This window comes from Triticum urartu, chromosome 6A, assembly GCF_056163025.1.
Source record: "Triticum urartu cultivar PI428250 chromosome 6A, HENAU_Tu73, whole genome shotgun sequence".
Classification (NCBI taxonomy): Eukaryota; Viridiplantae; Streptophyta; class Magnoliopsida; order Poales; family Poaceae; genus Triticum; species Triticum urartu.
Genome location: NC_141878.1, coordinates 272079548 through 272094095, shown reverse-complemented (window position 1 = coordinate 272094095; position 14548 = coordinate 272079548). Strand labels below are relative to the sequence as shown.

At 53.2% G+C, this 14548-nt stretch overlaps 1 protein-coding gene across 1 annotated transcript; it reads right to left on the bottom strand.

Annotated features, from left to right (window-relative positions):
* Positions 1 to 1801: 1801 nt before the first annotated feature.
* Positions 1802 to 2251, bottom strand: LOC147964980 (uncharacterized). Its single transcript, XM_087530232.1, has one exon. It carries the CDS (start codon positions 2249 to 2251, stop codon positions 1802 to 1804), a length of 450 nt encoding a protein of 149 aa, XP_087386358.1.
* Positions 2252 to 14548: the final 12297 nt, after the last annotated feature.

The window sequence follows — 14548 nt, the reverse complement described above, 5'->3', positions numbered from 1 at the left end:
CAATGATCTATATGTTGTTATGAATTACCAAAACCACCTAGGGATAGTTGCACTTTCAATAACTTAGCTTGATGTGCCTGAAGTAGTTTCCGCCTCGCGAGGCGCACGCTTCCCAGTACCTGGCGGGGCCTCCTGTCCTAGGAAGGCGTCTGGGAACCGCAAAAATTCATTAGGAAATTTTTGTTCTTCTGAATCCTGGTCACAGGCACTTCGGCCATGACCCAGTGCTTCGCATCGCGGTACCCGGGGGGCACGGATCAAGAGGCGTGCGCCAGCTTGCGAGCTCGAGCGAGGGTGTCTTGCGAAAGACAGGAAAACGAAAACGCTCATGAGGGCACCTGTCCAGCCCCCTCGCGAGGCATGTGAGGGAGAGTACGGGTCAAAAACGAGGAACCGAGAGAAGAAAGGAGGCAAAAAGGCAATGGAACCAGGCCAGCAAGGAACACCAGAAAGAAAATTCTTATTAAAGAGGGGCAAACCAACTGCGGAAAGCAAATGAAAAGCCGCGTCCGGCACCTAGTCTAGTTCTCTTGTCTTCTCACCAGCGCGGAGCTAAGTGCTGCCACTAAGATGTGGGAGGGAGCCCTCGAGGCCCGAGGGCGGCACTCCTGAGACTCCGGGTGTGTACAGCCCCACTCATTATTACGTGAGAGTGTCACAAGCGGAGATCTTCACAGGCACTGGGCCTTGCTTCACAGGCACCGGGCCTTGCTTCATGGGTAGAACTTCCTGAGGTGCTGGATGTTCCAAGCGTTCTGGATGGAGATCCTATCATGCGTCTCCAAGCGTGCGGTGCCAGGCCTAGAGACGTGGGCGACCCAAAACGGGCCCTCCCACATGGGTGAGAGCTTGTGCAGCCCTTCCTTGGAGAGCACCCGCCTCAGGAAAAGATCACCCACCTCGAGCGTCCTGGAGCGGACGCTGCGGCAGTGGTACCGCCGCAACGCCTGCTGGTACCTAGCAGCTTAGAGCGAGGCTTCACTGCGACGTTCCTCCCCCAGCACGAGGTCCATCCCCCACATGGCGTAATGTTGTGTTTCATCAAACGCCAGGACCCGCGTGGAGCGATGCCTGACCTCGTGTGGGAGAACTGCTTCTACTCCATAGACGAGGAAGAACGGGGTCTCGCCTGTTGGCCTGGTGGCGGTGGTGCGGATGGACCACAGCATGGACTGGAGCTCGTCGTGCCAGCCCCTGCCGCAGCCCTCGAGCTTCTTCTTGAAGGTCCTAGTCTTGAGACCCCTCAGGACTTCCATGTTGGCGCGTTCGGCCTGGTCGTTGCTCCTGGGGTGCGCCACGGAGGCATAGCAGATCTGCATTCCAAGGTTAGCACAATACATTTTGAAGAGATTGCTAGTGAACTGTGAGCCGTTATCGGTGATGATGCGATTAGGGACCCCAAATCGGCTTACGAGGCCCTTGATGAACTTGACTGATGACCCAGCTGGGATGGTGCGGACGGCTTCCACCTCCACCCACTTGGTGAATTTGTCGATGGCGACGTAGAGGTAGCGGTAACCTCCAGGTGCTCGTGGGAATGGGCCCAGGATATCCAGCCCCCAGACCACGAACGTCCGTGAGAGCGGGATAGTCTGGAGGTCCTGAGCCGGCTGGTGGATCTGCTTGGCGTGGAACTGGCAGGCCTTGCAGGATTTCACCAGCTTGGCCGCGTCACTGAGTGTCGTGGGCCAGTAGAACCCACTGCAGAAAGCCTTGCCGACTAGGGTGCGTGACGACGATGGTGCCCACAGTCTCCGCCTATGTCAGACAGCAGCTCGTTACCCTGTTCCCTGGAAATGCATTATAAAGAAACATCATTTGGCCGCTTCCTGTATAGCTCACCGTCCTGAATGTAGTACGCCGTAGCCTGCCGGGCCACACGCTCCGCGTCTTCCTCCTTCTCCGACAACATGCCTTCCATCAGGTACGCCCTGAACTCCTCGATCCAGCACCCCTCCTGAGGCTTGAGCGCTAAGAGGAGCCACGCTCCTGAGGTCGGGCCGCAAGCGGGGGCTCCCGAGGCTGGTGGCTGGGGGAGTTCCTCCTGAGGTGGCGTTGGGTCCGCAGGCGAAGGTGCTGCCGAAGGCTTGAAGAGACGCTCCTCGAAGATGCCAGGCTCTTGGGGTAGTCGCTTGGATGCTCTTTTGGCGATGTCGTCGGCCTCTTTGTTGGTGCCACGAGGCACATGCTGTAGCTCCAGGCCCAGGAACTGCTTCTCCATTTCGTGCACCTCTGCGAGGTATGCCTCCATGTTCTCATCCTTTGGCTCGTACACCTTGTTGGAGAAGTTGACAAGGAGCTGCAAGTCTCCCTTGATGGTGAGGTGTTTCACCCCCAGGGCCACCGCAGCCTTGAGGCCGGTGATGAGACCCTCGTACTCAGCGATGTTGTTGGAGACCTTCTCGCCCCGCTGGAAGCAGAGCTGCACGGCGTAGTAAAGCTTGTCCTGAGTGGGCGAGATGAGCACGGCTCTAGGCCCCGCACCCTGGCACGCGAACGCGCCATCGAAGTACATGACCTAGCCATCTGGTGCTTCACTCGCTGGCGAGAGGGATCGGTTCTCGCCTGCTTCAAGCTCCGGGGTATTAGTCCATTCTGCCACAAAGTCGGCGAGTGCATCCCCCTTGACGACCATGGTTGTACTGAATTCCAGGTCAAACGCTTGCAGCTCGATGTTCCATTCGGCGACCCTTCCCGCAGCATTGGGGCTTCTGAGCACTCTCTCCAACGGGTAAGCTGAAACAACCTTGATGGGGTGAACTTGCAAGTAGTGGTGCAGCTTGCGCGAGGCCACCAGGAGCACGAGCAAGAGCTTCTGAGGCATGGGGTATCGTGCCCTCGCATCTCGCAGCACTGTGCTGACGAAGTACACTGGGTGCTCGACAAGGGCAGGAGAGCTGACGGAGTTTTTGGCTCTCGGGGGCTGAGGCGTTTCCTGTGGATCTCCAGCTTCTGGGGCTTGATTACTAGCCGGGGAAGCCTCTGTCTCAGGAGCATCGCCTTGGTGTTGTGTAGCCTCACCCGGCTTGGTGGCTCCATTTGGCGGGCCCTTGACTTGGGGCTCCTCTATGAGGGCCACCAGCGCCGTGCTGGCGGAGTGGGGTGTGGCAGACAGGTAGAGTACCAAGGGCTCGCGAGGACGAGGCGCCACCATCACCGGCGGGCTGGTCAAGTATCTCTTGAGGTCTTGAAATGCCAGGTTGGCCTCGGGGGTCCACTCGAATGGACCCTTCTTCTTCATCAGCTTTAAGAACGGCAAGGCGCGCTCCCCTAACTTGGAGATGAAGCGCCCCAATGAAGTCATGCAGCCTGCAAGCTTCTGCATCTCCTTGAGGTTTGCGGTGGGCTCATGTCTTCGATTGCCTTGACCTTCTCCGGGTTGGCCTCGATCCCCCTGTGGGACATGAGGAAGCCCAGCAGCTTGCCGGAAGGGACACCAAACACGCACTTTTCCGGGTTGAGCCGCAAGTCCACCTGGCGCAGGCTCGCGAAGGTCTCCTCCAGGTCCTGAATCAAAGTTCTCGCCTCCCGAGACTTCACCACAATGTCGTCAACATAGGCCTCGGGGTTTCTCCCGAGCTGCCGCCCCAAGGCGATGTGCATCAGTCGCTGGAAGGTCGCTCCTGTGTTGCCAGTCCGAATGGCATGCAAGTGTAGCAGTATACCCCACATGGGGTCAAGAAAGCCATTTTATCCACATCTTCGACCGCCATCTTGATCTGGTGGTAGCTTGAGAACGCATCCAGGAAACATAGCAGATCACACTCCGCGGTGGAGTCGACAATCTGGTCGATGCGCGGCAGCGGGAATGGGTCTTGAGGGCAAGCCTTGTTGAGGTTGGTGAAGTCGACACACATGAGTTCCTTCCCTCCTTTCTTCAGCACGATGACTGGGTTTGCTAGCCACTCTGGGTACCGGACCTCGTGAATGACACCTGCCGCCTCCAGCTTGCAGGTTTCCTGAATGATGAAAGACTGCTTCTCCGTGGATTGTCGCCTCGCCTTCTGCTTCATAGGGCGCACATTGGGGCACACCCTCAGCTGATGCTCAATCACTCCTCTCGGGACCCCAACTAGCTTCTTAGGCTCCCAGGCGAATACTTCCTTGTTCGCTCGCAAGAAGTCCACCAACTCCTTTTCTTGATCTGGGGCGAGGTCGGCGCCTATGGTAAAGGTAGCGCCAGAGGCCCCGTCCGCGTCGACCGGTATCTGCTTCGTCTTGGCTTGACCTTGAGTGAGTAGCTTCTTCTTATTGGTCGACGCAGCCCCCTTGGTTCTGGGCACGACCTTGTCGGCCGGGCAAGCTGCCGTCGTGGTCCTGAAGGCGAGCTTGAGGGCCGCCACAGCTTCCTTGGTGTCTCCGGCCACAGTGAGGACGCCCTTGCTTCTTGGCGTCTTCATGAGGTTGTAGGCAGGATGGGTAGCTGACATGAATTGGGCCAGCGCCGGTTACCCGAGGATGGTGTTGTACGGCAAGCCGATGCGGGCAATGTCGAAGTCGATTAGCTCGGTGCGGTAGTTGTCGCGTGTGCCAAAGGTCACGGGGAGACGGATCTGCCCCAGGGGGTTGGAGGAGCCGTCGCCGACCCCGAAGAAAGGCTTGCTGGGGCGGAGCCGCTCAAGTAGTACGTGAAGGAGGCTGAAAGCCTCCATGGAGAGCACGTTGAGGCCGGCACCGCCGTCGATGAGGGTCTTGGTGACGGCTACGCTACAGATGGTGGGCGTGCAAAGCATCGAAAGCACACCCGAGCTGACGGTGGTGACTGGGTGATCCCTCGAGTCGAAGTTCAGGTCGGCCTTGGGCATCGCCCAACCCGAGGGAGCCCCCTGCCGCGTGGAGGCGGTGCCGATCTGGCGAAAGAATGGCTTGGTGTGACAGTCCGAGGGCAGTACCTGCGAGCCACCGAGGAGAGCCGCGGCGACGGGGGGTGCTGGTTCCCTGAAGCGCATGATGAAGAAGTCGCGCAGCTCCTCCTAGGAGGCCACAGAATATTTCGGCGGATGGAGGAGCCAGGCGCGCGGCACGCCAGCAAGGGCCATTGGGAGCTAGTTGGCCATGACTTTATGGTCGCCCCGGGCCTCCAGGACGGCCTCCTCGTACGCCAGCAGAAAGGCCGTTGGATCCGCCGCACCATCGTAACGGGGCGGTATCTCTGGCTTGAACTTGTGCGGCCACTGCACCCGCTGCAAGGCAGGGGTGAAGGCCCGGAGCCCCTCGGCGCTGTGGAGGGCGCCTGTAGATCCAGTCGGAGAAGAGGCGGCGCCCATGAGAGTCGGTTGGAGAGGCGAGGCCGTCGGGGGGCAAGGCTTCGGCGCACCCCTACCTGGCACGCCAAATGTCAGATTTCGAGTTTCGGCAAAACCCTTGAGGTTCGAACACTAGGGTGCGCACAAAGATCTCTCCCCCTCTAGCTCGCACTCTATATGATCTCACGGCCTAGCTCGATGAACCCAAAGAACGAGAGACACAAGATTTATAATGGTTCGGGCCACCGTTGTGGTGTAATACGCTACTCCAGTGTGGTGTGGTGGATTGCCTTTTGGGCTGAGGATGAACAGTTACAAGAGAAGAACAGCCTCCTGAGGGGAGGTGTTCTTGTGCTTGGCGAACTTGTCTGGTGGCCTTGGTGGAATGGATCCTATCCAAGATGAGATCCCCCCCCCCCGCCTATGGTGGTAGCTAATCCTATTTTTAGAGGCCCTGGTCCTCTTCCCAAATATTGAGCGGGAAGGGATCCCACAATGACCAAATTCTAAGGGAGACAACTAGTACAAGTTATCCTGACAAAAGTAGTCTTCGCCTTCCAAAGGCTCTGGTGGTGACGCTGTCTTGGGCTCCATGGTGACCTTTGTCCTGCTGTCCTGCTGGTCTTGGTCTTGTTGCACCGATATGGAAACCTTTGCCTGATGCCTCGGGACTCCTCGCCTGCGCTTGCCCCTTTAGTACCAAAGAGTAAATGAGGACACTGCGCGCGCTGGCGCTCGCCTAGCTCCAGTCATCATGGCTTGCGTCACACAAAGCTCGTGAGGTGTCCCTTGCCTTGATCTCTCCGCCCCTCACGAGCCGGCCTGGTGAGACCGCCCCTGAGGAGGTCTTGCGTCGTCCCACTCGTGAGGGTCTTGAGTGTTTGCTGGTGAAGATGGGCCATAGAGGGCCACTGATGGAGCCATGTTGTGGGCCGTGGGCAGGCAAGTCTGGGGACCTCCGTTCCCAGAACGCCGACAGTAGGGTCCGCACGCTTAACATTCAATGACGATTTTGTATTTTATGAGTTATGTGATTTGGTGACTGAATGTTGTTTGGAGTCCCGGATGAGTGCACGGACATGACAAGGAGTCTCGAAATGGTCGAGAGGTAAAGATTCATATATAGGACGATGATATTCAGACACCGGAAGTGTTCTATGGGTACCAGGTACATATCGGTTCACCGGAAGGGGTTCCGGGAATCCCCCCAGCAACTACATGGGCCTAATGGGCCAAGAAGGGGACAGACCAGCCCCTAGGGGGCTGGTGCGCCATCTGTAGGACGAAATAAGGGGGAAGGAAAGAGGGGAAGTGTAACGCCTGGATAATTATGCTACAGTAAACCCATGCTAATGATGCCACGTCACCTCTGTTACTGTCTAATCTCGTGTTAGTTTAAAACAATTCGAATTCAAATTTGATTTTTTGTCAATCATCAAAAAATTTCAAACACTAAAACTAAAATGTTCGGAGTGTGCCAATTATTGCCTAGGTATTTATGGTGAAGGAACCACGTTTTTACACGATGTCTAAATAATTTAAATTGAATTAAAACAGTAGGGAAAATAAAGAAAAAGGAAAAGAATAAAAACAAAAAACAAAACTACAAAAAAAGAGAAAAAGGAAAGCCCCCCCCCCTCCCAGCCAACTGGGCCAGACGGCCCAGCCGGCTAGCCTAACCGACCCCCCTCCGATCAGGCCCACTCCCCCGTCCCCCCTTGTTGCCTCCTTCCCCGCACCCTGTTCCCCCGACCACGCCATGAACAGGGGCGCATCCCCGTCGCACCACCTCGTCGTCCCCGCTGACGGGATAAGGCCACTACGCCCCCGCCTCCTCGGTTCCCTCTCCCACTCCCCCCGCTCTCCCTCTCGGCCTCTCCCTCTCCCCACAGATCCACCTTGCCGCTTCCTCCTTCCCCATCGCATCCGAGCGCTGCCATGGACTCGCCGCCGTAAAACGCACGGCCACAGCCATCTCCTCTCCTCACCGTCGTGTCCTTCGTCTCCGCCGATGTCGTCTGCTTCGTCTTCGTCCACGAACGGGAGTCGAAGAGCTCCACAACACGTGGATCGAGCCGCCCCCTTCCGCCTCGGCCGCTGTCGTTCTTCACCAACTCCGGCGACGCCCTCTGCTGCTACTAACCCCCCAAGGGCCACCGTGTGTGCCGCTCGGTGAACCCCCGCTTCCTCCCCTCTTTTTCTCGATGTTGTTTGCATGTTGAACGTGCCGCCCCCAACTTGCCCGAGCGTGTCGCCGCACGCGCTCGTCGCTGGCAGCCGTCCGGTGACCATTTGGTCCCGGGCTCGTGCCCTTTGTGCTCGCACGTGCACGTACAGGCCTCCTGGCCATTTTGCGTACTTGCCAACGCACCGCATCGCCGTTCCCTCTCGCGGCCGAACACCGGCGTCCGCTGCACCGCTCGTCGCCGTCGGTGCATGGCATCTCCGGCCACGATATCACTACCGTACGACGTGGCCTCGTCTCTGTGTTCGAACGCACCCAGCCCCGTGACGAACCGTGCCCCGCAGCCTTGCCTTCGAACTCGTCGAGCCTCGGCGTTCGCCCGACGTCATCGCCGATGACCATTCCGGCCACCACCGCCATCGTGTTCCCCTCCATCGCACGCGGCGCGAAGAGGCCGTTCCAGAGAGCCTGGCCGCGCCCGTTTTGGGCCACCGTGGCAAAATCCCGAGGCTCGTCGGCGCCCTTCGCCACGTTTTGGCTCGCCGGGGCAACTCCGGCACCAGCGCAGACCTGGCCTGGGCAGGCCCCACCCCTGGGTCACTACCAATGGGCCATCGGGGCCCTGTTGACATGCTGATTGGGCAGCCCAGTGACACTGACATTGGGGGCCCACCGCGTAATTAAGCTAATTAAAACGTTTTTTAAATAAAATTAATTAGTTAACCTAAACAGTCACTCACATGTGGGGCCCTGCTGCTAATTAACTCTGTCTAATTAAAATAAACCTCTGTCAGCCCCACTGTCTATGACGAGTAGGCCCCACTGGTCATTTTGACCAGTCAACCAGTGTGTTGACTACTGACGTCATCCCCACGCAATGCTGATGTCATAATTCATTTTCTGTTAATTTAGATAAATTCAGAAAAATGATTAAAACTTTAGAAAAACATAGAAATTAAACCGTAGCTCAGATGAAAATCTTTTCTACATGAAAGTTGCTCAGAACAACGAGACGAATCCGACTAAGCAGCCCGTTCGTCCGCCACACATCCCTAGCATAGCAAACATGCAGCTTTCCTCCTCCAGTTCATCTGTCCGAAAACGCAAAACACTAGGGATACTTTCCCGAACGTTTCCCCCCTTCGCTGGTATCACCTCCTACTGCGTTAGGGCACTCCTAGAACTGTTACTTGTCATGTCATGCATCGATATGCATCTGTTTGCATTGTATTCATTGTTTCTTCCCCCTCTTCTCTCCGGTAGACTACGAGACTGACGTCGCTGCTGGTGCCCCGATCGACTATGTTGTTAACGACCCCTCCTTCTTGCCAGAGCAACCAGGCAAACCCCCCTGATCACCAGATATCGCCTATTCTTCTCTCTACTACTTGCATTAGAGTAGTGTAGCATGCTACTGCTTTCCGTTAATCCTATCCTGATGCATAGCCTGTCTTTGCTACTAATGTTGTTACCTTTACCTACATCCTAAATGCTTAGTATAGGATGCAAGTATTCCATCGGTGGCCCTACATTCTTGTCCCTCTGCCAGGCTATACTATCGGGCCGTGATCACTCGGGAGGTGATCACGGTTATATACTTATATACATAATACATGAGTGATTCACGGATTGGGACCGAAAGGATGTTTGTCCTGACGGCCCTCTGAGTGGACCTTTGTGGCGGAGCGATAGGGCAGGTTGAGACCACCTAGGAGAGAGGTGGGCCTGGCCCTGGTCGGCGTCTGCGGTTACATCAATTAACACGCCTAATGAGATCTTGGTATTTGATCTGAGTCTGGCCACTGGCCTATACGCACTAACCAACTACGCGGGAACAGTTATGGGCACTCGACGTCATGGTATCAGTCGAAGCCTTTTTGACGTCAGCGACTGAGCAGCGTGCATCGGATTGGACCGTAAGCCTGCGCTTGTATTAAGGGGGCTAGGTCTGCTTCCGGCCGCCCTCGCAACGTGCAGGTGTGCAATAGGCGACGGGCCCAGACCCTGCGCCATAGGATTCAGACTGGCGTGCTGACCTCTCTATTGTGCCTAGGTAGGGTTGCGACGTGTTGGTCTTCTGAGGTCGGGCATGACCCAGGAAAGTGTGTCCGGCCAAAGGGGATCGAGCGTGTTGAGAAATGTGGTGCACCCCTGCAGGGAAGTTTATCTATTCGAATAGTCGTGTCCCTCGGTAAAAGGATGGCCCGGAGTTGTACCTTGACCTTATGACAACTAGAATCGGATACTTAATAAAATACACCCTTCCAAGTGCCAGATACAACCTGGTGATCGCTCTTTCACAGGGCGACGGGGGGAGGATCACCGGGTAGGATTATGCTATGCGATGATACTCTCTTCTTCTGCTCCAAGATGGAGGCTGCCAAAAGCGTAGTCTTTGATAGGACTAGCTATCCCCCTCTTATTCTGGCATTCTGCAGTTCAGTCCACATATACTACCCCTTTCATTAATACCAATGCATATGTAGTGTAGCTCCTTGCTTGTGAGTACTTTGGATGAGTACTCACGGTTGCTTTGCTTCCCTCTTTTCCCCCTTTCTATACCTGGTTGTCGCAACCAGATGTTGGAGCCCAGGAGCCAGACGCCACTATCGACGGCGACTCCAACTACACTGGAGGTGCCTACTACTACGTGCAGGCCGCCGACGACGATCAGGAGTAGTTTAGGAGGATCCCAGGCAGGAGGCCTGCGCCTCTTTCGATATGTATCCCAGTTTGTGCTAGCCATCTTATGGCAACTTTTTTAACTTATGTCTGTACTCAGATATTGTTGCTTCCGCTGACTCGTCTATGATGGAGCTCCTGTATTCGAGCCCTCGAGGCCCCTGGCTTGTAATATGATGCTTGTATCACTTATTTTATTTCTAGAGTTGTGTTGTGTTATCTTCCCCTGAGTCCCTGATCTTGATCGTACACATTTGCGTGTATGATTAGAGTACGATTGAATCGGGGGCGTCAAAATTCGAATCAAAGCCGACTGCCTGTAGGAATCCCCCTTCCACACTCCTTGGCCGAAGTCGAGTCTAGACATTACAAAACTTTTACTAACATGGCTGTGTGTCTTACGGGCCCACGTCGCCATTTGAGTGTATTAGGATCTTTTACTCCTCGATCTTTACTCTGGGACTCTGAACTCTCTTCTACTCGGGTTAAACGAATTTGCTAACACTAACATTAGGATCCTGTGATCACATTCACCCCAAAGTTGGATAAGGCATAGTTATTCCTTAGAATAGTATTTTGAACAATACCCACACTATCATTTGACTCCTTTGAAACATCTTTGTTTTCAGATGGAACCCACGAGGCAGGTCGTGTGCCACACGGCGGCCATTGGTGTCCCAGGATCACCTGCTATGTTAGCTGAGATTATGACCTATCTGGGTTATCGCTGGCACCCTGAGTACACCGTGTACGAGCAGTACTAGGACTTTAACCAGGAGCAATATCGTGCCATCGTCCACCTCTACTCTCGGGAGTATGACTCCACTACTGTGCTGCACACTGCTCATGGTGTTGGAGTGACCATCGATATGGCAGTTCACGATGTTGCTTATGCTGCTCTGACACGTCTTCATGGAGAGTATCGGGAGTTGGACACGGGCTCATATTCGTGCCTGCCCTCGTAGAAGCGTAAGATATGGATTCCCAACAGCATGTACCAACCAACTGTACCTGCCCCAAGGCAGACCTATGTTGCACCTCGCCTGCCTCCTCCACCATCTAGGCAACCAAGATTTCCAGCTCCACCACCCCGAGCTCCTGTTCCCACTCCCAATAATGGTTTGTGCTACAAGTGTGGTCAACCAGGTCACCGTGCCAGGGACTGCTATCAGAATCAGAATCAACTGGCCTTCCCGCAGCTGGCCGTGGAAACAACCAGCCCCGCACCAACAATGTCAAGTCTTATGGTTGTGTTCATGCTAACCATGTTGATCTCAATGAAGCTCAACACCATCCTGCTACTATGATGGATACACTCCTCGTAAATTCAGTACCAGCATCCGTTTTATTTGATACAGGTGCATCACATTCATTCATGTCAGAGGATTTTGCATTCATGCATGGCATTAAAAGTGAAGACATGAACGCTTCACTATTAGTACACACCACCGCGGGCCAATGTAGGACTTCCATGATTTGCAATGACGTCCCCATTGAAATCGAAGGACTAGAATTCCTTATCTCTCCCATCATACTAAAGTCCTATAGCATTGACCTCATTCTAGGAATGGATTGGTTGAAAGCGCATACTGCTTCTATAGTTTGTGCCACTAAGACTGTCCATCTGCTACACCCTTCTGATGAAATAGTTGCTTACCAGGCTCATCTGGTGCAAAATACCGAGGCACGGCTTTATGCCTTGAATGCATTGAACCCTGCACCACTTGAGGGCATTGAGAACATTCCCGTCGTTCATGAATTCCAAGACGTCTTTCCTGAAGAACTTCCAAGGATTCCCCCTGCTAGAGCTGTGGAATTCATCATCGACTTGAAACCAGGCACCACTCCTATAGCCAAATGACCCTACAAGATGCCGCCGCATGAACTCATTGAGCTTAAGAAGGAAATTGACAAATCTCTTCGCAAAGGTTTCATTCACCCAAGTTGCTCTCCTTGGGGAGCACCTTCTCTCTTTGTTAAGAAGAAGGATGGGACAAACCGATTAGTCCAAGACTACCATCCTATTAACCAAGCACTATCCAGAACAAATATCCCCTCCCTAGGATCAATGATTTGTATGATCAACTGGTTGGTTCATCAGTGTTCTCCAAACTCGACTTGAGGTTGGGTTACCACCAGATCCGTGTTCGTGAAGAGGATATCCCAAAGACCGCCTTCGTGACTCGATATGGATCATACGAGTACACCGTCATGTCTTTCGGCTTAACCAATGCTCCAGCCACCTTCTCTCATCTGATGAACTATATATTCATGGATTACCTCGACAAGTTCGTCATGGTTTATCTGGATGATATCTTGGTATTTTCAAGAACAAAGAAGAACATGCCGAACATCTTTGTCTTGTGCTAGAAAAGCTACGGGAGCATCAACTATATGCTAAGTATTCTAAGTGTGAATTCTGGCTTCCCGAAGTAACCTATCTTGGGCATGTCATCTCCAAAGATGGTATTGCCGTTAACCCTGAACGAGTCCAGGCTATTCTAGATTGGACTCCTCCGAAGAATGTCAAGCAAGTCAGAAGTTTTCTCGGACTCGCCAGCTATTGTCGTCGATTCACCGAGAACTTCTCCAAGATCGCCAGGCCTCTGACTAACTTATTGCATAAGGGCGTCAAGTTCCAATGGACAGACAAGTCTCAGGAAAGTTTCCAGGCACTCAAAGACAAGTTGACTTCTGCCCCAGTGCTTGCTCCACCTGATACTAAGGACTTCGTCATTTACTGCGATGCTTCCCGTCAAGGATTAGGTTGTGTCCTAATGCAAGAGCATAAAGTGATTGCTTATGCCTCTCGTCAATTGCACCCTCACAAAGAGAACTACCCAATTCACGACCTCGATCTTGTTGTTGTCATTCATGCACTAAAACAGTGGTGACATTACCTTCTCGGTAATCGTTGTGAGATCTTCACCGACCACCAAAGTCTGAAGTATATGTTTACTCAGCCAGACCTGAACCTCCGTCAGCAAAGATGGATGGAGACTATTGCAGACTTTGACTTGGGTATTTCATATACACTAGGCAAGGCTAATGTAATGGTTGATGCCTTGAGCCGCAAGTCTTACTGCAACCACCTCCAGATTCACAAAGTTCAACCCTCGCTTGTTGAAGAATTCAGAAAGCTAAACCTCCATATAGTTCCTCCGGGTGCACTCGCTCCCCCTCCCCCCGAGTGCCGTAAGATGAACCTCCATGTTTTTTCCCAGGGTTCTCTCAATACCCTGGTTGTTAAACCTGATCTCGTGAACAGCATCAAAACGCTACAGAATTATGACTCTCAAGCCCACAACATTAAGCGCTACCTCGCTGAAGGAAGGCCCTCGTTCTTCACTATTGCTGATAATGGCATCCTATACTTCAAGGGCCGCCTAGTGGTGCCATGTTTAGAGGAAAACCATGATATGACATAGGAGGTTATGAAAGAAGCTCATGATACGCCTTTGTCTATTCATCCCGGTAGTACAAAGATGTACCAAGACATTCGTCAGAGATTCTGGTGGTCTAATATGAAGCAAGACATTGCTCGTTATGTTGCTAAGTGTGACGTTGCTGTCGTATCAAAGTTGAACATCAAAGGCCTACTCAAACTCTGTAGCCTATCTCTATTCTTGAATGGAAATGGGACCATGTTGAAATGGACTTTGTCACTGGATTTCCCAAATCACAGAAAGGTAATGATGCTATTCTTGTCGTCATTGACCGGCTTTCTAAGGTTGCACATTTTCTGGCGGTCAAGGAAATGATCACTGCTAGTCAGCTTGCAACTCTCTACATGTCCAGAATTGTTTCACTTCACGGTATTCCACTGGTTATTAGTTCGGACCGTGGCAGCTTATTCACTTCAAGATTCTGGGCAAGTTTCCAAGAAGCTATGGGAACTCATCTGTCGTTCAATACTGCATTTCATCCTCATTTGCAAGGTCAAGTTGAACGTGTCAACCAAGTTCTCGAAGACATGCTTCGAGCTTGTGTAATTTCCTTCAATAAGAAATGGGAGGAATCTCTCATGCATGCTGAGTTCTCTTATAATAATAGCTATCAAGCTAGTCTGAAGATGGCCCCCTTCGAAGTGCTATATGGACGAAAGTGTCGAACCCCTCTGAACTGGTCAGAAACAGGGGAACGTCCACTCTTCGGTCCGGATATTATCCAACATGCCGAAGAACAAGTCCGCATCATTCGTGAGAATCTCAAGACTGCTCAGTTGCGTCAGAAGAGTCAATATGACCGTCATCATAAAGACATGGTCTATCAACCTGGCGAAAAGGCCTACCTACGAGTTACACTAATGAAGGGTGCTCACCGCTTCAGGATCAAGGGCAAGCTAGCTCCTCACTATATTGGCCCATTCACTATTCTCAAAAGGCGTGGAAAAGTGGCATGTCAACTGGAGATTCCACCGAACCTTTCTCAGGTT